This window comes from Macrotis lagotis, chromosome 1 (assembly GCF_037893015.1).
Source record: "Macrotis lagotis isolate mMagLag1 chromosome 1, bilby.v1.9.chrom.fasta, whole genome shotgun sequence".
In the NCBI taxonomy this organism is placed as follows: Eukaryota; Metazoa; Chordata; class Mammalia; order Peramelemorphia; family Peramelidae; genus Macrotis; species Macrotis lagotis.
The window spans coordinates 509,483,022-509,509,515 of NC_133658.1; the positions used below are offsets into that span (position 1 = coordinate 509,483,022).

General features: G+C 35.3%; 1 protein-coding gene and 1 long non-coding RNA gene across 3 annotated transcripts in view; one reads left to right on the plus strand and one right to left on the minus strand.

Annotated features, from left to right (window-relative positions):
* Positions 1-17,594, minus strand: part of DNMT3L (DNA methyltransferase 3 like) — a 40,141-nt gene extending 22,547 nt beyond the window's left edge. The window contains exons 1-6 of the mRNA XM_074214128.1: positions 17,436-17,594; positions 16,723-16,806; positions 16,381-16,425; positions 14,549-14,628; positions 14,322-14,434; positions 11,415-11,589 (exon numbers count right to left, since the gene is read on the minus strand). Of these exons, the coding sequence (XP_074070229.1) occupies positions 11,415-11,589; positions 14,322-14,434; positions 14,549-14,628; positions 16,381-16,425; positions 16,723-16,806; positions 17,436-17,538 (600 nt within the window). The 5' untranslated portion in view covers positions 17,539-17,594. The remainder of the gene's footprint in view (positions 1-11,414; positions 11,590-14,321; positions 14,435-14,548; positions 14,629-16,380; positions 16,426-16,722; positions 16,807-17,435) is intronic.
* The window catches only part of LOC141506921 (uncharacterized), a 168,014-nt gene that overhangs the window by 47,174 nt on the left and 94,346 nt on the right, over positions 1-26,494 (plus strand). Inside the window, exon 1 of one of the 2 annotated variants that reach the window (XR_012474015.1) lies at positions 3,959-9,056. The exons of the other annotated variant lie outside the window; for it this stretch is intronic. This is a non-coding gene — a long non-coding RNA (uncharacterized LOC141506921). Of the gene's footprint in view, positions 1-3,958; positions 9,057-26,494 lie in introns of those variants that run through there. 2 annotated transcript variants of the gene reach the window in all.

Here is a 26,494-nt window from a genome sequence, read left to right on the forward strand (position 1 = left end):
TTCAGACTATCTACTTTTTCTCCCATGTTATGTCATTTGGTGACTTCATCAACTCCAGTGGGTTCAATTTTCATCTCTATGCAGTTGACTCTGAGATCTATATATCCAGCCCTACTCTCTCTTGATTTCCAGTATCAACATTATGAATTGCCTTTTGGATATTTCAAACTGTATATCTCATAAATATCCAAGCTAGAAGTCATTATGCACCCCTCTCCAAATTCTTCCTTCTGAATTTCCCTATAACTATTGAGTGTATCACCATTATTGTAGTCACCCAAGTTTCCAACCCTTTTTTGGTGGTGGTGGGGAGGTCAGGGCAAGGGGAAGAGGAAGGAAGAGAATATCTATCATGTGCTAAGCATTTTAGCAAATATCTCATTTGATTATCACAACAACTCTGGGAAATTCTATTATGATTCCTACTTTATAGCAAGAGAAGAAACAAGTGACTTGACCAGGGTCACACATTAAGTAAATGTCTGAGGTCACATTTGAACTAAGGTCTTCCAGACTATTGCTTTATCTACTGTAACACCTAGCTTCTACTCTAACAAAGAAAAAGCTATGATTACTGTGTTTAAAAAATTGTTGAAGGACAGATTGACATGGTTTTAATGGTTGAAAGAAAAATAATGATGTTTTTAGTAGGAAATTTCAGATTTTAATTTCTAAATATCTATGTTGTTCAGTCATGTCTGAGTCTGTTACCCCATTTAGGGTTTTCTTGACAATGCTGCTTGGGTGGTGTGCCATTTCTTTCTCCAGTTCATTTTACAGATGAGGAACCAAAGCAAATAGGGTTAAGTGATTTGCCCAGGGTCACACAGCTAGTAAGTGTCTGAGGTCATTTTTAGATCTTTCTGACCCCAGGCCAGGTGCTCTATCCACTGTACCACCCAGCTGCCTTCTCTGAGATATGTTATAAATGCTGTCTAAGAAATAAATCCAATAAGTATAGCAAATCTGAAACATGTTGTAGCTCTGGGAAGCAGTCAACTCAATACATGTAATCAGGTACCAGATGTTCTGATTTCATCATATGTGGGAAGAGTTCAGATCCTATTCTCTGAGCCATGCAAGCAAGTTCCACAACTTTCAGAAGCAACTGAGGGAGGATCTAAAAGCATGTCACACAGTTCCTTGTCATGGTTGTTTGTTTCTTCCCAAGCTAATCGAAACCAGATGTGACAGATGAGTGCCAAAATTATTAGTTCCTTTGACCAATTTCTAAACGCATTATATTACATTCTGCATTAGCTCTAGGTTTGAGTACACATTTGACAGCCAAATATATCAAGTAGGATGATGTCAACTCAACAATAATTTCACAAGAGCCCTGATAGACAAATAGACATAGTATATAGTAGATAGAGTCTTATCCTAGAGTTAGAAAGGCTTTAGTTCAAATCCTGCCTTACACTTCCAAACTTTGAAACCCCAGAAAATCAAAAGTCTTTGTCTTCCTCAGTTTCCTTATCAATAAAATGAAGATTGTCAACTCCTCCCAATTTTCCATATCATAATCCATCCAAGCCTGTGCAACACTTAACTATATCCTTCCTCAAATCTTCAATTTGAGTAAAGTCTTTCTCTAAATCTCTTAACAATATATGAATACGGTACAAAACATGAACTATCCTTCTATTATCCTTTTGTCTCACTACATGACTGACCAATCCTCCTAATCATACATTTATATAATGATTTTTAATATCATTCATGCACATTTCAATATGGGAAATATGTTACAACTTATTTGTGCTCAGCATATGTCTTTCTACTATACTTTAGATAAACTATAATTATGATGTTTTCAGAGAGCATGCATTCCATGATTCCTAGCCAGAGCATATCAGTGGAAGAATACTGATGTTTAAAAGTTAGGATTTTATTTGAGTAAGAAGTTTTTGGGCCACTGAAAATGATATAGAGTTCTCAAAATGTAAATCAGGCCAATCTAATGTTATTTAGGATAGCAGGTCATTTTTAATCTTCAGTATTTGTCTGAGCTACATGTCCTGAAGGATTAGTCCATCCATCTGAATACTGTGAACTGTAGATATTCTTTATCAATTGATTTTTTTTGTTGGAGAATATTTTCTTTATGCTTTTTGTCTTTACATCATGATCATTTCTCAGTTCATTATATTTAACCTTTTTGTGACAAGAAATACAATCAAAGACATTTGATATAGAAATATTTCTTGTTAATGCATACTCATATTCTTTTCTAATAGTTTTACTTGAAAGATCAGGATTTTTTTTTTACTGTTTTCTCCAGGATCTTCATTGTTTTTTCCCCTATTACTCAGAGTATAATGACTTTTAAAGAATCACTTAGGTGCAATAGCAGGAAATGATTTTAGTAATCTGCTGTTTGATAACCCAAAGAGTTCAGCTATTGGGATAAAAACTCTCTCTTTGATAAAAACTGTTGGGAAAATTGGAAGTTAGTATGGTAGAAACTTGGATTAGACAACACTTCACACCCTAAGCCAAGTTAAGATTAAAATGGATAAAGGATATAAAAACAATATTATAAGCAAATTAGGAGATCAAGGAATAGCTTACCTGTCAGATCTATGGAAAGGGAAGCAGTTTATGACCAAGGAAGAGATGGAGAATATAATGAAAAACAAACTAGATAATTTTGATTACATTAAATTAAAAAGCTTTTGCACACACAAAACCACTGTAACCAAGACCAAAAGAAATGTAGTAAATTGCAAAACAATTTTTACAACTAGTATTTCTGACAAAGGTCTCATTTCTCAAATATACAGAGAACTGAGTCAAATTTTCAATTGACATTACCCAATTGACAAATGGTCAAAGGATATGCAAAGGCAATTTACAGAGGAGGAAATCAAAGAGATCCATAGTCATATGAAAAATTGCTCTAAATCACTGCTTATTAGAGAAATGCAAGTTAAAGCATCTCTGAGGTACTACCTCACACCTCTCAGATTGGCCAATATGACCATAAAGGATAATGATCAATGTTGGGAGGGATGTGGGAAATCTGGGACACTAATATATTGTTGGTGGAGCTGTGAACTCATCCAACCTTTCTGGAGACTAATTTGGAATTATGCCCAAAGGGCAACAAAGATATGCATACCCTTTGATCCAGCAATACTACTACTGGATTCATACCCTGAAGAGATTATGGAAAAGGGTAAAAACATTACTTGTACAAAAATATTCATAGCAACCCTGTTTGTGGTGGCAAAGAATTGGAAATTGAGTGAATGCCCATCAACTGGGGAATGGCTTAATAAATTGTTGCATATGTTATGTGATGGAACACGGTTGTTCTTTTAGAAACCAGGAGGGATGGGTATTCAGGGAAGCCTGGAAAGATTTGCATGAACTGATACTGAGGAAGATGAGCAGAACCAGAAGAACATTGTACAGCATAACAGCAACATGGGGTTGATGATCAATTTTAATGGACTTGCTCATTCCATTAGTGCAACAATGAGGCACAATTTGGGTATATCTGTGATGGAGAATACCATCTGTACCCAGAGAAAGAATTGTGGAGTTTGAACAAAGTTTGAACAAAGACCACAGACCAAAGACCTTTAATTTAAAAATTTTGCTATCTCTTGTACTCTATTTTTTCCCTTAAGAATATGATTCCTCTCTCATCATATTAAGATTAGATCAATGTATGCCATGGAAACAATGTAAAGACTAACAGACTGCCTTCTGTGAGGGGTGGGGGGAGGGAAGCAAGATTAGGGGAAAAATTGTAAAATTCAAAATAAATACATTTTAAAAAAGAATCACTTAATTTACTTTGCTATAGTCATGAATATTGTTTAGTGGTTCTGCATATTTTGTTCATCTATTGTCATATAAATCTTATCAGATTTCTCTGAATTCCTAGAATTTGTCATTTCTTACAATATTATAATACAATAATATTTTATTGTATTCATATGCCATTTTTACATGTCATTCCCCAATCAATCAGCAATCTCTAGGTTTTTAGTTCTTTGTTACAACAAAGTATGTGGCTATGGCTATTGGGCTACTTAGCAGACCTTTGCTTCCTTGGGTTATTTACTCAGAAGTGAAATTGCTAGGTCAAAAAATGTCCACAGTTTAGTCACATTTTTTGTTGCATAATTCTTCCACTTGAAATCCAGAATTGTTTGCAACTTCACCAATAGAATATCAGTATGCTTGTCTTCTCACACCCCCTCACTAATTACTGTTCCTGTTTTTCATCATTTGTCAATTTGCAGGGAGTGAAATGAAATTACATCAATTATGTTTCCTGTGTGAATTATTAGGCCACACTCTATTGAATGACTAATCAGTCCCATTTAGGAGATTCTGTCACATTCCATGGATGGAAAGAGTCAAGCCAATGTAATCTGCAAAGAAGAACACCTATAGAATCTCATGGTCTATAGGAATTTCTTTCAACTGGGTTCCATGCAGAAAAATACCATGATATTAAAGATCATGGAATCATTGAACAACAAAGTTCATAGGGTTATATATTTAGAGTTGGAAGAGACTTTGTAAGTCATGTCTAATTCTTTCATTTTAAAAGTTAAGTGCCTTCCTGACATCATGTAGTTAGTAAGTGTTTGAGGCAAGATTTGAACCCAGGTCTTACTAACTGCAAGTCCAACACACTATCTACATTGTCTCTTTGGTTGGGTTCTCTTTGTTGTGTTTCTCAGTGGTTTTTGTAAATGGAGAAATCTTATTGAAGGTTATTCTTTCAGCCTATATTTTGTCTGCCAAAATATTGGTATTTTTATTTTAAAGTTTATTGATGGCTTTTGCTTTAACAACAAAATAATTTATGGATTTATTTCTATACCTTATATTTTTATTTCCTTATCCCTATCTCAGTATGAAATCTTCCTGCAGAGGGAGCTGGGTGGAACAGTGAATAGAATGCTGGAACTGGAGTCAGAGAGACTTGTGTTAAAGACCCAGATGAAATACTTGTTACATAACCCTGAGCAAATCACTTATCCTGTTTTCCCCAGTTTATTCATCTGTAAAATGAATGTATTAATAGCACCTACCTTCAAGGTTATTTTTTAAGATAAAATGGCATCATATTTATAAAGCACGTACTTAAACATTAGTCATTATGGTTGCTGTTATTATTATACTATCCTAGCTGCTCTCCTCTGGACACCATTCAGTTTATCACTATCTATTTTTTTGAGGCAAGGGCTAAGTGACTTACTCAGAATCACAAAGTTAGTAAATGTCTAAGTTCAGATTTGAACTCAGGTCACCTTGAGTCCAAGGCTGGTGCTTTACTTAGCTGTCCTCAATGTCTTTATCAAACTGTGGTGTCTAGAGCTGAACACAATATCTCAAATGAGGTCTGAAAAGAGCAGATTACAATCAAATCATCTTCTCTCTAATACTGTAAGACATACTCTTTTCAATGTAACCCAAGACTGAAATAGCATATTTACTGGTCACATCAGTGTGCTGACTCATATTGAGCTTGTGGTGTACTAAAATCCCCAGATAATTTTAGAACAACTGCTATCTACTCAAACATCATTAATATAATAATAATAACTGTACATGTCTATATACATATTTACATGCATATATGCATATATGTACAGATATAGATATATATGGTTTTTTTGGTATACCAAGTAAAAGACTATATGTTCATCTCTATTGAATTATATCACATTAAATTCAAACCAATACTTGTCAGTATTCTTTTGGATCCTGACTATCATCTACATCCTCAGTTATCCTTCCCAGATTGTCATCATTTGCAGATGTGATGAGAATACCATCTATGCCTTTATTCCAGTCATTGATAAAAATGTTAAACCATGGACCAATCACAGATCCCTGAGTTACATTTTACTACATTGACACTGAACTTCTCTGAGTCTGGACATCCAACCATTTATTAATCTAAATCTATCTTATTCTTTCCATCTTTTCCACAAAACTTGTGTGAGACAATTTATCAAAACCTTTGTTAAAATCCAGGTAAACAATATTCACAGCATTTTCCTACTCTATTAGTTTAGTAATCCTATGAAAAAGGAGAATGAAGTTAATTAGGAATGAACTGTTCTTGAAGAAAAGAAGTTGAATCTTTGCAATTTCCACTCCCCTTTTTGAAAGTGATTCCTAACTGCATTTTAATGATCTATTCTAGAATGTTCTTCAGGAATCTAGTTAAACTCTAGTTGATGTACTACTTTCTTCCCTTTTAAAAAAATCTATTTTCTTTCTTTTTAAAAAATCCTTGAAAATTAATTTCTATCACTAACTTCCACTACCACCTTCCCATCCCCCATTGTCGAAAAGGAGTAGGTAAATGATATTAATGTGTTTCTTGGAAAAGTAGAATGGATAATGTGAGGAACTTATTCAAGGGAAGGATACCTCCTTCCTTAGAAGTCAATGAGCAAACCCTAACAATGGCATGGTCTTGCAGGAGGCTTGATGTTAGCCAATCTCAGAGTTACAATGAACCCAATAAGAAGGGCCTACATATTTTTTCAGAGGAATGTTTCTGGCCATCAAGAAAGCAAGCCATTTAGTTTTGGCTAGGACATACCTTGGAGGTGATATAGGAGTGACACAGAGAAAAGAAGGACAAGGAGGAGGAAGAGGAAGAGAGCCTTAAAGAATCGAGCCTTAATTTCTTATGTGGAGATGCAGGGGCAGCTAGTTGGCATAGTGTTTAGAGCACCTGCCATGGAGTTAGGAGTACCTGAGTTCAGATTTGTACTCAAACACTTATTAGCTGTCTGAGTCTGGGCAAGTTATTTAACTCCAATTGCCTTCAAAGAACGAAAAAAAAAATGCAACACTATCATCACAGATATTTACAGTTAACAGCCAGTAAGTTTTATGGCTTTGAGAATAAACATAGTTAAAATGTGAAATCTCTTAATGATTTTCAACAAGAAGGGGAAATATGTCTCACTGTGTAATGTTGAAGAGCTATTTCATAGAGAGTAATCAAAGGAGCAGGATCCAAGGAGAGAATGGACTGTACTAGACTGATACAGAAAAGGAAAGTTATGGATTTAACTAAACTGATACAAAGAAGAAAAATTACAGATGAAACTAATACACACTAAGGGCAGTCTATCACTTGATATAGTTAGTAAAGAAAATAGACAATAAAAGACAGAGAGAATGAGTTGGAAGCTCCTTGCAAGGGCTCTTCTGTACTTTTCTTTGGCTTTTCTCAGGGCTATAGAAACCAGACTGGTTTCTTAAATCTTAAATCATCCAGATCTCACCAACTTTCAGGTCAAGTCTGTTAAAAGCACACAATGCACAGAGCAATTCTTGCGAAAGCAAAAAGGACTTGGAATGGGAACTGAAGACTGGTTGCTTCATGGAGAGAACCAATAGCAAGTAGTTAGCCTTCAGAAACTGAGCTTTGTGGTACAATAGTTATGACAAGATAGACATAATAGGAGCATGAATGCTGGGAACACTTAATAATAACAAGCACAGATTTGGCAAATACTGAAAGACATTTGACAGGCATCCAGAAATGGAAATGGGTTAGGAATGAGGACAGCATCAGACCTCAGAGCACTTAAGCCTTGATCTACCACACTTTCATGGGTCCTTTCCACCTGCACCCATAGGATTTTGGGGAGCATTAATAGTAAAAGTTAAGATATATAAAGTACATTGTTATACTAGACTATGAATCCTAAGGAACAGTTATTTTCCATTCCATTCATTTTAGAAAGGGCATTTACAACATATGAACCTCTTTGTACTCACTGAGAAGGAAACTACTCATTTTAGGGTTTTATTATAATGAATTTAGAGTTCCTTCTGGGAAGGCATGGGTGTAAGCAAGAAGATGAAAAATGTGACCTTCATCAGTCTAGCCTCAGAAACTATCTCTGGAATTTCAGTGTTGATTGGAACAAAGAGGAAGACGTTTTTTCCTTTTCTTTGTTTATTTTTCATTTAAATTTTATTTTATTTTCCTAAGTACAGGCAATGGTAGTTTTTCAACATTCATCCATTTTCAAATTTATGAATTCCACCTGGAAGAGTTTTAATAGCAGGAGTAATATAAAACTTCTTTTGATGAAGTTTACAGAAAGATGAAGGAAAGTGCTATCTTGGAGAATCAAAGAAGCAGTGATCCTTTCAAATAGAAAGAGGTTCAATTTTGGAGACTCTTGGTTGGGGAGCAGAAGGATTATCTGAGGAAGAGACTCAGCACATTAACTGTATAATCTCACTCCACAAGTGGGATACATCCAAAGAGAATCATATATAACCTGTTTCATTAACTCTTACCTTCTTTGAGATTTATCTCAGAAAACTGCTCTCTCAGAGACAAAACAACTCAGGAACCCCATGAAGGAATCCTTACAGAGTCTTGTAGCCTGAATGCCTTGTTCAAAGTGGAGGTTTAGAAAAGGAGATGGAAAATCTTGGCATGTGTGAGTTATTGGGTTTTGAATTCAAAAATTAAGGTGGATCAGTACCCCATGCCAAGAAGGTGTGAATTGGTTGGATTGCTTGTTGGGTTGTCAAAGTGTTTTTCAGTGATGGACATGTATAGTGGATACTATCAGGTCCCTTTGACAGAGGAAAATAAGAAGATGCCTGCATCTATCCACAGTGGAATTCTACCAATGTCAACACAACCTCTTTAATGAAATAATGTCCTTGGAAGCATTGGTGCATCTGGATGATCTAATCTTATTTGGGAAACAGTTGGAAGAGCATAAGGAAAGATCAAGGAAGATATTGGACAGAAGAAGCCTATGACCCTAGGTGTCAGGTTAACAAGCACCTGATCTGTAGAGACTATACTAAATACTTGAGTTACATACTATCTCAGCTAGGAGTGATTTTGAGAAGAGAGGAACATTGATCACTGGTCATAGCTGAAGAAATCTTGACAGCTGAAGACTCTTTTAGGACTTAATGGGCACTACCGGAAATCTGTGAAGAAATAGAGACCTTGAATAGGTCTTGAAACTAAGAAGACTCTGGTTCAAGTTCTTGCTCTGATGTATATGATTGTGTGATCCTGGGTAAGTCACTGACTTCTCCATTCTCTAGGCTACTCTTTAAATCTATAAGTTGCAGAGAAGGTGCTAACCTGCATCAGTAAAGGCAGTATTCTTTTCAAGGAGCTACCATAAGATTGAAATTTTAGGACTAATCCCTAACCCTAACTTTTCTTTTTTACCATGCTATTAAAATCAGAGCTTCAACCATGTAATCCAACACATCTCTTCCAAATAAAATTCTTTAATTTCTTTAAGGGTTTGGTTTTTTTCAAGGCAATGGGGTTAAGTGACTTGCCCAAGGCCACACAGCTTGGTAATTTTTAAATGTCTGAGGCTGGATTTGAACTCAGGTCCTCCTGACTCCAGGGCTGGTGTTCTATCCACTGCGCCACCTAGCTACCCCTTAATATTCTTTAATTTAACAATATTTTCCTTGATCTACTACTTTCTAAGGTAACAATTTGTTTTTGTACAGCCCTAATTATTTGAAATTTCAAAGTAATAGATTTAGGTTTGAGGCAAGGAAAAACTTCCTTCATTGATCCTAATTTTCCTTTCTGATGAAAACAGAGTTGAAGTAAGTGGGTGGTACAGTAGATAGAGGATTGGACCTGGAGTCTGGAAGACCTAAGTTCAAATAGTTTCAGACACTTATGAGTCTGATCAAATTTTTCACAGTTTATCAAAACTGAGGGTAATAGCATCAAGTTCCCAGGATAGTTGTGAGAATTAAATGAGATAGAATTTGTAAAGCACTTAATATGATGCCTGATACAAAATAAGTCTTAATAAATGGACATGGCTTCTCTTTCTTTTCTACTTAGCAACTCTTTAAAAATTCAGATAGGTAGTATTCCTTCTAAGTCTTCTCTTTTTTTTTTCCAGATTTTATAAACATGTTTAGTTCTTTTAACCAATCTTCCTAGGGCATAATCTTAAGATTCTTCATCATGCTGGTCGCCTTTCCTGGATGTTCTCCAAGTTTGTGTTCTGATTGGACCAAAGCTCATGAGGATTTTAACCTCCCTAGTCAAGGCACTGAACTTCTCCTAAGGTAGTCTAAGATTGCATTGATTTTTTTTTGTCTGTTGCATTCCATTATTAAAGAATGGCATGATGAAAAGGATAGAGACCTGACCTTGGAATTAGCAAAATCTAGATTGAAAGTCTCCTCTCTGACCCAGGGGGTAAGTCACTCAAACTCTAAGGGTTGCATTGTTGAAACATTACAAGCTGATTTGAAGTTGTTGTTCATGATCCTATTTGGCAGATATATTGGATTAGTTTTCCATTTTCTTCTCCAGTTGATTTTACAGATGAGGAAATTGAGGAAGGTACAGTTAAATGACTTGCCCAGGGTAACAGAACTAATTAGTGTCTGAGGCTGAATTTGAACTCAGGTCTTTTTAATTGTACTTTATCCACTATATCACCAAGTTGCCCATCCCTGAAGTTACTAAACCACAATTAAATTATAGTTCTGTGGATAAATAAGTAAACAAACAAATGAAGGAATGAAAAATAGATTAAAAATAACCCTCTAGATTCAAATTGGCTATGTAGTCCATTGAAACCCCTAGATATTTTTCAGAGGAAATTCTATCTAGCCACACCTCTTTTTCATTGCTGTTGTGAAGCTGATTTTCGATGTGATGGAGAATAAACCTAAACACAACCTTAAATTTCCTTTAACATGTTAATTTAAAGAATTTACAACAACTGTTCATGTATTGCATTTAATTAGAAATCCTAATGAATGGAAACAATGTAACGAATTAAGGGCAGACAAAACTTCCTAATAATTTTGCATTAAGAATCTGTTAATCATTCACAAAAAGGTTGACCTCTCATTTCTACACTTTTTCTGAGTCAATTTAAGACTAAATTTAGGGACATATTAAGGATTTTCATCCTAGATTTTGGAAAAGTCTGTTTCCTGAGAATCTGCTTGGATTCTGTTATATGAATGAAGCCCTTTAAAAGTCCAGTGGATTAGTCTTTGCTTCCACCTGCTGGAATTTAAAAAACACTAAAGATAAATTTCTGTTTTTCTAACAGATTGCTTTTCCCATTAATTGGAAGTGCCTAATCATCAAGTTTATAAAAAATTGTAAGAACGTTACTGTCAAAATTTCCTTTCATATTTTATTACAAATATCACTATAAAATAGAACTTCACTAACAAGGAGTAGAAAAGAGGATGGTGGAAAGGTGGGAAAAAAGAGAAAATGTTTAAAAAACTAAAAATATAACATTACTAAATGAATAGGCATAGTTTGTATAGAAAGCAGGAAGAAGTAAGCCACATTTCAGACCCATTAATATTAACAAAATCCCTTCTATTCATTTATAAATTTTTAAAGTTTTAATGTTCCTTACAGACTCGCGATCATAGAAATTCTTTAGGTTCTCACGCCATTTCCTCCTCTTCTTCAGTAGCCCATTTTCTGATATAAAGGGTAGACACAAGAAGCAGTTCCAGTTACTCATTGCTTGAAATTCTGTTGAACTTCCAGGGTTTACAAGAGCATCAACACACTCAAAACAGTAGCATCTACAACCAACAAACCAAAAAAAATCCCCAAACCAATAATTATTAGAGTTCTTCCAATGACAACTCAGAAATAATCTACATTAACTTGCTCTTCTCTGTGAAGAATGGCACATGAAGGATTCATTAAAAATAAATTTTGAACTTGTTTTCTAATTAAAAGCTATTGGAATTAGGGTATCAGAAATAGATATAAAACTTTGGAAGTCAAAGAGGGAAGATCTAATAATGTATAGGTAATATCAGGACACAGAAATAAGAGGGAATTGTTTTTTTTAGAAGTATATATATATATATATTATATAATATGAAATTTCTCAATTAGACTTTTCAATCATTTGTCTGCCAAAGAGCTCAGAATCTGACCTATAATTTTTAACTAAGAAATGACAAAATTCAAAGGAGAAAATAAGCACAATGAGAAGAACAGAGCAGGGAAACTCTCTAATAATAATGGCCCCAAAGGATAAGATAAAAGCTCAGTGCTCATCATGACATGGCCAAGTAGCTAATGTTTAAAGGTTCTGCTTATCTTTATTAAGTACAAAGGAAAGGCAATATTGCAGAGTGGACAGAAATCTGATCTGGTATCAAGGTTTTACCTCTGATACATATTGTTTGACATTAGGGAAGTCACAAGCTCTCAGTGACTCAGACAATTCTTGAAGTTAGAGATGTCAATTATCTAGATCAATAGAGGGAATTTTCATACTGTGAATTGTCTATATTTATGAAGTTTTGAATCTGGACAAAAACAAACTAAAACAACAGGCCAGAGTGATGTAGGGAAGGATCAAGGGAAGAAAATTATCTTTCTTTCTACCACTAGTCTTGTGGTTAATAACTGAAATATATGAAGCTTCTTCCCATTTAACAAATAGGAAAGAGATATGCCACTAATTAAAAATTGAATTCTTGTTCATTTTTTCCTTTAAAAATTTTAAATTTAATATTCTATTTCCCCCAAATTACATGTAAAACCATTTTGATATTCATTTTTTAAAATTTTGAGTTCTAATTCTTTTTTTTGAAGGGCTTTTCATCATAGAATCATCTGTGAAATTCCAGTGAGAGACATTAGTATCCTTTTGCCTGTTAGAAGCAAGTTAACCTCATTTTATAATTGTTGTATCTGTTATTTTTTTTAGTTTTTTTTTGCCCAAGGGGTTAAATGACTTGTCCAAGGTCATACAGCTAGGTAATTAGTATGTGTCTGAAGTCAGATTTAAACTCAGGACCTCCTGACTCCAGAACCAGTGCTCTATTCACTGCACCACCTAGCTGCCCTGTATCTGTTATTTTTAATAATAAGTCCAGTAAATGGGGCAAGGGATCATATCTTATATTTAAAATAAAATCAGTAAGTATTGATTGGGTACTTATTATTTTTTCATCAGTGAACCATGTGCTATGCTTGAGGAGAGCTAAAATTCCATCCTTGTCCCTATTATATATCCAGTGAAACAAGAAACTAATTCTGGAATAGTTAAATATCCAAATCTGCAAACAACCGTTCAAGGCCAAAGTAGGAAACACATCATGAGCCAGTATGATGAAGTTTGCTGAGTTTTGTTAATGGAAGAAAAGGAAGAGAACTCATGTCTAGAGCAGTCAAGGAAGTCTTTAAAGAGGAAGAGGAAGAGGAAGAAGAAGCTGAGCTGGATTTGAAACAGCTATTAGCTTTGGGTAAATACTGGCTGTTGCTTCCCCCCACCCCAAGCTGCCCCCAACTTAGTACAAGTTTAAGCTTTTAGTCAAAGAGGGTTGCATGAAGATTTTTGGGACACCCCTTATATTAACTGTTCTGGTGAAACCTGCAGAGTATAATAAATAAAAGCATGGGCATTGTCAAGTGTAAGGTAAATTCTAGGCACAATAAGAGAATTAATTTTTTAAGAACAGAATAAGACTAAGTAGAGGGCAATGTAGAGAAAAATGAGGGTGATGTAGTTTATAATAATAATAGGAAATAAGTCTTGAAATTTAGGTAGGTGATAGATTGCAGAGAGTAGAGCACTAGGTTAAGAAGACTAGGTTTTATTGGGTAGGCAATAGGCCTTTGAGAGTTTTTAAGCAGGGATGTGACATGATCAAAGAGGTAATTCAGGAAGATTAATCTATTAGTGCTGTGTGGGAGGAGCAGGGAAGACAATGGAGTTGGAAACACTTTCTCTTGTACTACTCATAATATCGCCTATTCTGCAAATTGCCTTAGAATTTCTAAGTTGGCTGTGGAATTCCTTTTGCTTCTTTTCATCACTCATTGTATCAAAGATTTAGAGATGGAAAGGATCTAGAGGTCATCTAATAAAAATAATTATTATCTGATCTGTTCCTATTTCACAGATGAACATGTGATTTGCCTAAGATTACAAAGTAGAAAAGTTGAAATTCAAACCCAACATCTGACTCTATATTCAACACTCTTTCCACTATACTCGGTAGATAGAAAATAGATTTTTCTTGGGCAAAATATAACATAATGTACACAAAAATATTTTTATAGAAACTTTCTAAATGTCTGAGATTAAAATTGACAGCTTCTAAGGAAAGGATTTTGGGAAGTAGTAAAAAAAGAGAGAAGAAAGAATTCTATTCAAGTTTAGCTTCCAGGCAAGATGGGCAATTTTCTCACACCAGCAAGTACCTCTTAGCCTGGGTCTATTTCAAATTACATAAGAATGAAGCAGCGTCATGCTTTTAGTGTGTTTCCAATTTCACTTGTGCCTTCTTACCTGTTACAATTGGGGTTTTCACATGTGAGCAGTAACTCCCCTGAGCAGCAGATTGTACAAAAAGACTGATACACATCTTCATCATGTAAAAAGAATGACTCCAAGAAGTTGTCCTTGGGAAATAGTAACTCAGGTCAGTCATAAAAATATCTATGCTTCTCGAAAATATTATCCATAGAGACTCTATTAAATTTGTACTTCCCCTTGTCAGAGTTATGCCAGCTTACCTTACATGGAACACACATTCCTCCATCAAATAAGGGATGTTGTGTATGAATCTGGAGACTACCACAACAAATGCAGATATCTAAAACAGACATTTGATGTGTTTAAAGTATGATGTTTATATACAATGCCACTCCTCTCCTACCTTTATTGGATATAGTATTCATTTCTGTAACATCATAGCATATATACATTTTTTAGGTTTTTTTTTTTTTAATGCAAGGCAAATAGGGTTACATGGCTTGCCCAAGGCCACACAGCTAGGTAATTATTAAGTGTCTGATTTGAACTCAGGTACTCCTCACCCAGGGCCAGTGCTCTCCACTGTGCCACCCAGCTGCCCCACATATACTTTTTTAAAGAGATTAAAAAACCTGATACTGTTGTTCTATAACGATTTTACATTTAGATATTCAGTACTTAAAAGCAAAAAAATAGCTTTACTTTGTAAACATTTATTTTAATTACATACTCAATTGATCTTGCAATCCAAAAAGCAACAGAATGATATAATGAAAAGAATATTTGATTTAGAGGTCTAAAAACTTAGATACCAATCCTTTCTCTGCCTTCAGAAAGACTTTAGGTCCTTCTCCTTTTTCCCCTCAGGTCTTTCTTTATAAAATGAAGGAGCTAACCTCTAAATTTCCTTCCTGCTCTAAAGACCCATGATTCTCTTCACTTTTTTGCAAAGTGCTCCTTTGTATTATTTTCATTGCAAACTGTCATTTCCACCTTCCCTAATCAAAATATAACATTAATATATATATATATATACACATATATATATAGTTAAAAATCTTGAAAAATTCTATCTGAACTGATTTGTTAACTGACCTTACAGTCTACACTGTCACAAACAAGATTGCAAAGATAAGCAGTTTTGAAAGACTTAATAATTCTATGAATGCAATGAGCCACCATGATATCAAAGGACTCATGATGTAAAATGATATTCACTTTCAAGCAAAGGAGGTCTCAGAGTGCAGACTGAAGCAATTTTTTACTTTCTTTTTCTTGTTTTTTTAATACAGCTCATAAGGAAATATATTTTACATGACTTCATACTCATAATGGCCAGTGTATTTCTTGCCTTCTCAAAGGATGTAAAATGATAGACAGGGAGAGAAAACTTAGATCTGAAAATAAAAAATAAAATTAAGATATATAATCTATTTGTCTTTGATCAGTTGTTTACAGTATGTTTAACTGTTTGTGACTCCATTTAGGATTTTCTTGGTAGATATTGGAGTATTTGTCATTTCTTTCTCCAGCTAATTATAGATAAAGAATTAAGGTTAATAGGGTTAAGTGACTTGCCCAGGATCTCACAGATAGTATAAGTGAATGAAGCTGAATATGAAGTCAGGAAGAGGGGTCTTCCTGACTCTTGACACTATCCATTGTACCACCCAGCTGCCCCTAATTTATATCTCTATCTCTATATTGCTAGATATATCTAACGATATAGAGATAGACATATATCTATAATTCACATACATAATTTATTCTCTCTCTCTCTAGATCTATATTTGCTTAATTTCATAGTTTCTAATATTGTACCATAGAATCAGAATTGTAAGGTATCTACAGAAATCCTCATATAATCACATCCCCTCATTTTTACAGATGTTGAAATCAAGGCTTAAAGAGTTAAATGACTTGTTCAATGACAGAACCAGGCTTTGAACTCAGGTCTTTTTATTCACAGTGTAGCTCTCTTTGCACTGCAGTGCAATACTTCTGTCATCTTACACAGAATGTGAATGATGAATTGTCATAGTTGACATTTAGGATATTCCCTTGAATGTAGTGAAGATTTGGGAAAACTTACCTTCTATATTTCTCTGGTTAACCATGACTTCATATGCAATAAGACCTGGAAGAAAATAGAGGTAATGGAGCTGTGTTCCTTCCCACATTAAATTTCTTTAAAGTCTACAAAGAAATCTACATTATAAGTTGCTTATGTCTTTAAATATGAAATATTACATATATATTAAAGAGTATCATATTCAATCATTTCTTCTTTTACAGTTTTAGTGTATTGAATTTTAAAATTGGACACATTTCAAGCATTTGTTATATCTGCTCTTGTTTTTATGTAGTAATACCCTATCCCTGGAATTAAAGCTCTTCAATGAGTTTCTTGATAAGAAACTTTTCAAAATCAAACCTTTGCTGGGCATTGGCGATGAGCAAAGTGATTCTTCACTAGAATTCAGAGATATCACCTCACTGCTTCTTTCTTCTTCAAGTACTAGGATTGTGACAAGAAAATACAAATTTACATTAAGAATCAAGTACCCGGTAACTTCTTTTTCCCCATTTTTTTCCCCTAAATCTAGTGAGTCAAAGGTGTGGGTTTTTCCCATCATTATTGCATTGGACAATTAATTTAACCTCTTTTGTTAATCTCATTTCTCCATCTGTGACATGGTACAGTACATCACAGAGAGGATGGCAACAAAAGGACACTGAATTTGAAAGCAGTAGTGAATCTTCAGAAGGGAGAAAAAAAACAATGCAAACAATAATACAAGAATGAATATTGAAAATGACTTTTTCCCTGATGTCTTTCCATAATGTCAGAAACAAGAATTCACACATCTTTTCTGTAACCAAGGTGGAGAATTCATGACAAGTCCTTGAAATTGTTAGTCTTACTTTTTTCATTAGGATCATTGTGAAGTGCTTAGTAAAACCTAAAAGGATATATAAATGTGTCTTATCAGCATGAATAGTAATTAGGGTTCCATACAGTTCTTCAGCCTGCCCCTTTCTCTAAAGTGCCCTTCCACTGTCTTAATAGGAATCAGCCAAGTTTCTTTGCCTTTTTGATATAGAAGGCTCCACAAACAAGAGGCATTCCCCCTTCAGTTTTCTTACCTATTTCACTGGGACTCTGTTGCCCTTCCTCCTCCTGTGGTTCCACCCTGTCTGACTCTTCTAGGAATACATCACTCAGAATTTCTAGGAGAGAGTAGGCCATGTTTTAAGGATGCTTCTTTCAACTCTGCAGCCCTAAAATATGGGAAGGGGAAGTGGCTATCCCCTAACAACAAAGAGATAAAAGAATGGTGTGGGGAGTGTTGAGAGGGATTTAATGGGGGGGCGGGGTGAAGTGAGGTTTGTTTGTTTTTTAAGTGCCGGACCTATGTTGAAAGGGGTGTGGGCGCCTGCCAAAAAATATGCTGCAGGCCTGGAAGACTTTATAGCTCCAGGCTTATTTTATTAGTTTATGCAGTGATTTTAGCATGTGCAGAGGGTGAGAAGAGAATGGAAATAGGAATAGATTTGTTGGTTTAAATTTCTTGGCCTTTGTTTATTTCTACCTCTTCTTTCCTTTCCACATTTTGTCTACCCCACCTCAAAGAAATAATGGAGAAATGTGGATCTAAAAATATAATTAGGTTGTGTTGTGATCTTTTTTTTTTCAAAATTTATTCAAGGCACTAGGGTTAAGTGGCTTGCCCAAGGTCACACAGCTAGGCAATTATTAAATGTCTGAGGTCAAATTTGAACTCAAGTACTCCTGACTCCAGGACCGGTGCTCTATCCACTGCATCACCTGGCTGCCCCCTGTAATCTGTTTTTTTGAGTCTAACTTTTATTTATCCATGGGCTCTCTATATATCCTAGTCATATCTCTTTGTATACACCCCTTCCTTCCTTTTATCTAGATCATCCCATGTCTGAAACCTCAAGGCTTAGGTATGGTCAGTGTCCTTGCTAATTGCTATGAAGAGAGTATTGGGAACCTTAATCATTTGATAACATATTAATGACCTCACAATATAGAAATAACCCCCAACACCTGTTGCCCTACTATATGGAAAGTAAGAAAAAACAAAATCTAACAAACCATGCGAGAAAACAACAAAGTAGATAATCCTATTCTCTGCTGCAACAACTACTTATGATATGAAATGTTACAGCTTTGTCTAAAAGGACTTCTTTTACAATTGCAAAAGTATATGATTGCTTCCCCTTATATCACACCTCTGAACAGAGAATGTATTTTCATTTTGTTAACAAATTCCTTTTAGCTGTATGGCAAATATTTACTCTTTGGCTGACTGTCATTTTTTTTTTGTCTTTCCCTTTCCTATGAAAGATGCTCCCTATCTATGCCAAATTGCTTCTGAATGCTGCTAATCAGTTGTGTATTATAATCGGGACTAAAATTTATGCTAAAAAACTGAAGTTGCTATCATCAATTTTCTTAGCATACTAATACATTACTTTGTTCTTTGCTTTCAGTTTGATCTACTATCTTTGATCCACAGTCATTGGATGTGCCTCTCCCAAGAAGTTCCATTCCTCTTAGTCAAGAGAATTTCCCAATACTTCCAACCCCTTTACTTAAGACTTCAGTGGTGAGAAAATAATCGCCACCTCTGACTCTGTGAAGGATCTCATCTCTTTCTAAAAAACACCTAGAGTTTCAGGAAATGGAGGTAGATTGAGAAGTTTTGGCAAGAGCTTAATTATGTCCTGGGAATGCTCCTTAAAAGACTCATTCCCTGGTCCCATGGTAATTATGTTGAGTTTTCTTGCTGACTCAGCCAGATATTTCCCTTCTCTGACTTTCTCCATCTACTTTTTAAAAATTTTTATTTATTTAAGGCAATGAGGTTAAGTGACTTGCCCAAGATCACACAGCTAGGCAATTATTAAGTGTCTGAGGCTGGATTTGAACTCAGGTCCTCCTGACTCCAGGGCCGGTGATCTATCCACTGCACTACCTAGCTGCCCCTCTCCATCTACTTCTAAAGTTGTCCTAGCTTTTGGAAATATCCATTGCTGCCACAGTGTTTTTTGAGGGGAGAATGGAATCTCATTTGTTTGATGTGCATTAGGGTCCATCTCACAGCCTCAGTCCATGCTTCAGCAGGCATTAGCATCCCAAGAGAAGAAAAATCTCACACCAAAGTTTTCTTATTACATTTCCCCATGATTTGTCTTTCCTCCTTTAGAAAGAATCACATTTTTTTTCAAGAAACACTGATCTCAAATTAGATTTCATAGTCAATTACTAAGTTTTCCTTTAGGAAAAGAGACTTGACTACAACAAAGGCAGGTGGAAGGTCAGTATGTTATCTTACTCTAGATAAAAGGCAGGTGTTTTCATCATGTATGAAGGGTCTAGGTACCTTGTGATATATTTCTGGGAACTTTATGTAGTAGTGTTTTTCTTGCTTGCTTTTTTCTGACATAAAAAGATAGTGAGTAGTCAGGCTGAGCTGTTGGTCACTGGTCCCACCACCTCTACCCTCCACAGTGCTATATACCTTAATGTGGGCTCAATAATTTCTCCCCTGGGGTGCCACTTTCTATCTACCCTCAGCTATTTCTTTCTAGGGGGTGGTTTTCCCAAGGTCATGGGTAATGTGTGATAGCTGACTCACTTTAATAAAAAAAGTTTCTAACACAGTGCTTGATTTTAAAAATACACACACCTATAATGTTCTGATATGTATATCTGAAAAGGAGAGAGAGAGAGACAGAGAGACAGAGACACAGAGAGACAGAGAAACAGAGAGAGAAAAAGAGAGGCAGAGAGAGAGAAGAGACACAGTCAGACAGAGACACAGAGAGAAAGTGAGAGAGAGACAGAGATAGAGGCAGAGACAGCGGCAAACAGACAGAGACACAGAGAGACAGAGAAACAGAGAGAGATTGAGAGAAAGATTATTCTGGGTATTTCAAAACATGCATTTCCTTCCTTTGACTGTGAACCCAAGCCACAAATTTTGCACTGGTACATATCACAGTTTTCAATCTCTCTCTCGGGTTGTTTTCAATCACCCCATCCTCAACACAGCAATCAACCAATATATTAACATTTAAACAATTAATCGTGATCTACATATTAGAGATTATATATCTACATGTGCTATGAATCCCTTTATCAGCCTGGTGAAGTCAGCTAGTTTGTACCCCTTTTCAGAATAAAGTTTACTGACTTCATTCATGGCTAGACATGAAATGAAATTTAAAAGAAACTTGAGATAGCAAAGTTACTTTCTCTTCCTTGTTTCAAGACAAATTAAAGATTGTTGTATGATTAACTTATGTTCCTTTACCCCCAAACAGCTGAATGGCCAAAGGTAATCTAGATTGCTAGATTAGCTATAAAGAAACTATGACACAGAAAGCAACATAAACTCTTAAAAGGCAAAGATTGGTAAAATCTAATATTTCTCTCTCTAAGAAGAGAATGAGTCTAGGAGTAAAGCAAAGGGCAGGATAGAACACTCAGAGGACAGTCCAATACTGTTTTCCTCCACTCCCACCCCTCCTTCAACCTATACTACCTGATAGATTGACAATGTTGCAGAAAGTATTCCCATTTATGTATAAATCGAACTATTTGACCTTTGAGATCCTTTCTCATTCTAAAATTTTGTGATTCTTGTATTCTAAATTTAAGTGGAAGATGTTGATAATAACAATAAATATCTAACCCATTTGGTATTTTAAGGTATTCAAAGCATTTTATGTATCTCAGCTGATTTTCACAACAATTTTATGAAATAGATGCTTTTACTATCCCTATTTTTACAAATGAGGAAACTGAGGTTTGAGAGAGTTTAAGTGATGTGCTAAGAGTAACATTCACTAGTAAGCAAATGTTTGAACTAGAATTTGATCTCAGGTCTTCCCAATTTAATGTCAATCACTCTACTTCACCACTTAGCTGTTCAGATAACTACTTCTTGGTGAAAAAAAGGATATTTGCTTAGAAATTGTTGAGTTTGATAAACTTTTAAATTCCCCTCCATCTCTGCAATTCTCCATTTCTAGTAGTCTGAGCAGAGAAGTCAAAATGAAGGAATGGATGCTTAAACTATTGATTGACCATACATTTCTAGAATATCAGACACTCCCATATTTTGAAATTAGTAAAATCATATTCTAAAGCTAAATATAAATGATTTTTTGATATTATCTTCCAATCTGAACTTTTCATGTCTCATCTCCCCACCCTTTCTTAGTGCAGACTGCTTAGAATAGGAATTCTTAACCTTATTTCTGTGCTATGAATCCCTTTATTAGCCTGGTGAAGTCATCCAGTTTGTACCCTTTTTTTCAGAATAAAGTTTACTGACTACATTCACAATAAAAGAAAGTGCTAAATTTCAGAGAATAGTAAAAAGAAAGATGTTATTTTTTCCCCTTCCAAGTTAATGTATTCCCTGAAATGTATCTGGGGTCCCTTGGGGGTCATGGAGCACAGGTTCAGAACCACTGTTTTAGATTGTATTGTAAGATGAGCAAGATTTTTCTCACTGACAATGCTTATCTCCCTTAGGTGGAGCTGTTCACTTTCCCTACACATCTCTCTTTTCATTTTATTTCTTTTTGTTTTCCTCTTTTCTTTTCAGAAAACTAAATGAAATAATAACCTTGTATTTAAAGTGGAATTCATGAAGAAATGATTGGATGAAGTTGATATGGCAACACTATTTTCAAGGTCTCAGAAATTGTTTTCCAAAATATTTTTTCTGTAGTTGGGGAAAATGTACTTCTTTTCTAATATGTAAGAGTTTTGTTAGGTAGTGTATCTCATATGCTTCTCTTTTTGTTATAAATACAGTTCAACTTTTAGCAATAAATGAAAAAACTAAAGAAGAGAAATGAGGTCAACACCTTTGTTAAGATTGTGAATTAATAATACCTCTCCTTTGCTACCTTACCATTTGTTGGATGAAAGAAAAGGTTGGATTTACAAATAGTTAACACTGTAAATTCAGATAGCTTTAGTATCTTTACTTTCGGTTAAAGTATTAAAAAGTCTACAAAAAGTCCATTTTTTTTATTTTAATGTATAGTATTTTATTTTCCCCATCTATATGTTAAAATAATTTTTAACATTTGGTTTTTTTTCAAGTTTTGAATTCCAAATTCTGTCCCTCTTTTCCTCCCTCTCCTTCTTCCTCCCTCTTCCCTGTGATAAGATATAGGTTATACAAGTGCAATCATGTAAAACATTGAATCCGCTGTTAAAATGCAAAAATGTAGGGGGGGGGAATGTAGGGAAAATCCAATTTCTAAAATCTCTGTGGAGTGATTGATGGCATTTCTAAGAGTATTTGTGATAAGTATGATATAGTATAAATATAAAGCTTTTAGAATATAATATTGCAAAGAGAAAAATAATATCAGGTCAGGATGTTTGGCTCAAATGAAGAACTTGCTAGTGTTTGCCTATGTCTTTCATTCTGACCAAGTTTTAAGTGTTCTACAGCTCCTGCTTCAGCTATCTCCATAGTCTTTGAAACAAATTGTTCTCATCTGCCCATTCTACTGGGGAAGTCTTAAATTGGGTGCTTGGGGTGCCTATCTCACTGAGGGTCTATTGGTTATACTTAACATGGATTAGCCCATTTGCCCTTTGGGATAAATGTACCTGTATGTGGTGAATACTACTTCTTGGAGCCACTAGATTTACTCCCATTGAGATTTATTGAATAGGGGGAATGATATGGTAGGATGGGAATTTAAGGAAGATCATTTTGATTTTTGAGTGAACGATTGACTACAGTAGGGAGGGAAAGAGACCAATCAGTAGGGTTTAGATCATTTGTGAAGTGATAGTTCCTGAACCGGGTTGATAGCAGTCAGAGGAGAAAAAGGGGATCCTATGACTAATTTATCTTCTTTAGCTAGTCTTATATTTCAGAAAGCCATTAATAGCAAATGTGATTCCTTTCCTCTCACTTTCTTCCTACTTATTTTCAGTATGGCTTCTGAACTCATCATTTAACTGAAACTGTTCTCTCCTAAGTTATTAAAAATATTTTAAAATGGAAAAAACTCTTAAAATGGCATTTTCTTAATTTTCATCTTTCTTGACCTTTGACACTGTCAACCACCTTCTTTCCCTGATTTTCTCTTTTATCTAGGTTTTGCGACCCTGCTCTCTCCTTGTTCTTCTACTTATCTGCTTATTATTACTCTATGTCTTTCACTGGATTGCCAACCACAGCACATCTACTTATTTCTTCTCCTTCTATTTTCCTTAATGATCTCATCAATCTTCATGGTTTCAATTATCTCCATGCAGATTATTTTCAGATGTAATTTTCCAATTTTAGTCTATTTCTTAACCTTCAGTTTCCCAGTCTAAAACTTCCTTTTTAATATTTTTAACTGTATGTTTCATAGACATTTTAAAATCAACATTTTCTGTTATTGTTGAAATTACCTCCATTCTCTCAATAAGACTCATCCTAAGTATCATCCAATGTGTTGATTTTACTGGTGTTTAGCCTCTTCTTTTAACATACTATTTGTTATATAGGACTTTGCTTCCTTCCTTCCTTCCTTCCTTCCTTCCTTCCTTCCTTCCTTCCTTCTCTCCCTCAGTCTACATGGGGGGATCATACCCTTACCTGCAGATGTTTTGCCCAAAGGGATATAAATTTTGATCACTGAAATCTCACAAGATATTTTGGGGTTTATGGGCTAGATTTCTTTCTTAAGGATCATATCTTAAAACCCAAATCACCCTAGTTCTCATTGATTAGTCAATAATAGATTCCAGTCCAAATCTCACTTGTTATTGAGAATTACAATTCTCAGAGTAAGCTTAAATAATAATTGCTCCTGTTTTTTCCAGAAATCCTGAGGGTCTTCCCCTCCCAGATTGATTCTCAACTCCTTCCAACCTCCAAAAAGACCTCTTTTTTACCTTGCCTTCATCACTGAATGAACACCTGGAAAGACCTTAACTTAAAAAGGCCAAGGTCTCCCACTGCATCCAAGACCATCTCTAGCCACCTTGATCTATAATTGGACACTGAACTCAGATGACTCCCAAGGAGAAAGTGAGGCTGATGATTCTGCACAGCCCTGTTCACTTAAATACAATTCACATGCAAGCCATGGCATCACCTCTCTGATGTCACGGTCTTCTTCAAGAAGGAAGGACAAGCAACAACAATAAAGCCAATTCACTTGCAAGTCATGACATTTTCCTGATGTCATGGTCTTTTTTCAAGAATGAGGACAAGGGGGTGGCTAGGTGGCTTGGTGGATAGAGCACTGGCCCTGGAGTCAGGAGTACCTGAATTCAAATCCCATCTTAGACACTTAATAACTACCTAGCTGTATGGCCTTGGGCAAACCACTTAAACCCATTTGCCTTGCAAAAACATAAAAAAAAAATGAAGGACAAACAGCAAAAACCCTTCCCCTGCCTATTCAATGATCAAATATTATAATTTTCATTTTTACAACATCTCTCCTATAATCTCTTTACTCATTCCTCTATTTATTGAGCTCTAGTGACTCCCTATTCCCTCCAGGATAAAATATAAAATCCTCTTTCTGTTTGACCTCCAAATTCTATCATTACCTATCTTTCTTCTATCTATATTTCCAGACTTCTTATGTTTATTCCCTTCACATATTCTGTGAATTCAGTAGCATTGATATTCTTGCTAATCCTCAAACATGACTCCATCTGAGGCTTTTATTTTCCTGGAATGTTCTCTGTGGCTTTCTTGGTTTCCCTGATTACCTTCAAATCTCAACTTACCTCCTATTTTCTGCAAGAAGTCTTTCCCAGTTCTACTTAGTTTTAAAGATCCTTCTCTCAGAGATTTTTCCCAATTTAGTACAGTTTATGTTGGAAGATTGTCAAATACATCCCCTCAAAGCATTTAAATGGTGGAAAGTCTTCTAAGAGATCCTTAGAACCTTGCTACCAGGGGCATGGTATTTTATGGGACTAGTGTCTTCTAGCACTCTCCATTCCTTCTGTAATAGAAGTATGCAACAGGGATTAGATTTACCTAAAAGGTGTCCCTAAAAAATGACAAAAGATGTCCTTGGTATCTGGTCCTTAATTCTATTAATAGAGCCTCCTGCTTACCTACAAGTATAAAAATTCCTATCCATATGGAGTTAGGATCTTGGTAGAAACCTGATGACTACATGAGTCACTATACGCTGCATTATAAATATAATCATAAGGAGAAAAGGGAGGTGTTCTCTATAGAAGCTAAGTGTTATACTATCCTTGCCCTGTAGAGCAAAGTAAATATCTTTTTTGTTAACTATTTGATGACATATGTTTTTCATTTCATACTGTAGTATGTTGCTGATAAGGCACTGGTCCCAGGCCTGTCAGCAAAAGTACCTAAGTACTGAGTTGGCTATATCTTATACTATGTCTCCGAGTGCTCCAAGAAGTGTAGTTAGAGCCATCTCTCTCTTCAGTGGTCTATTGAGAATTGACTTTTCATTTTGATTCTGGTCTGACCATTTCTGGCTCCAGAAGCAAATACAAATGCCCCTTTGGCATTCAAAGTCATTCATAACCTAGTTCCCTCCTACTTCTTCAGTCTTTTTATACCTTATTCCTTGCCAGTACTGGCCTCCTGGCTGTTCAAAAAACATAAACAAAAACAAAACAACCCAGCAACAACAAAAAACAAAAACAAACAAAAAAAACCGCACTCCATCTCTCAGCTCTGGGCATTTTCTCTGGTTGTCCTTCATGGCTTACATGTTCTCCTTCCTCATCCTTGCCTACTGACTTCCCTGGTTTCCTTCAAATCTCAAGTTTTAACTAAAATCTATATTCTATTGGAAGTTTTTCCTAATCCCTCTTAACTCTGGTGCCTTAATTTCTCCCCCCCCCATTTATACTGTCTCTGACTGTTGTTTCCCTTCTGCTCCCCCTCTTCATCCCCAACTAGATTAAGGGTTCTTTAAGGAAAGGGACTTACTTTGGCTTCTTTTTTGTATCTCCAATGCCTAATAAACATTTATTTATTGATTCACTGAATTTTTTGCCCCAATTTTCTCTTCTCACATATTTCCTGGAGGGTTTGTGGAAAAGCAAATCTCCTTTACAAGTGTTCCTGCCATTGATTTAACTAGAAGTCTTATATCCTGAGTATTTTTATTTTTTCCTTTTAATTTTATTTTCA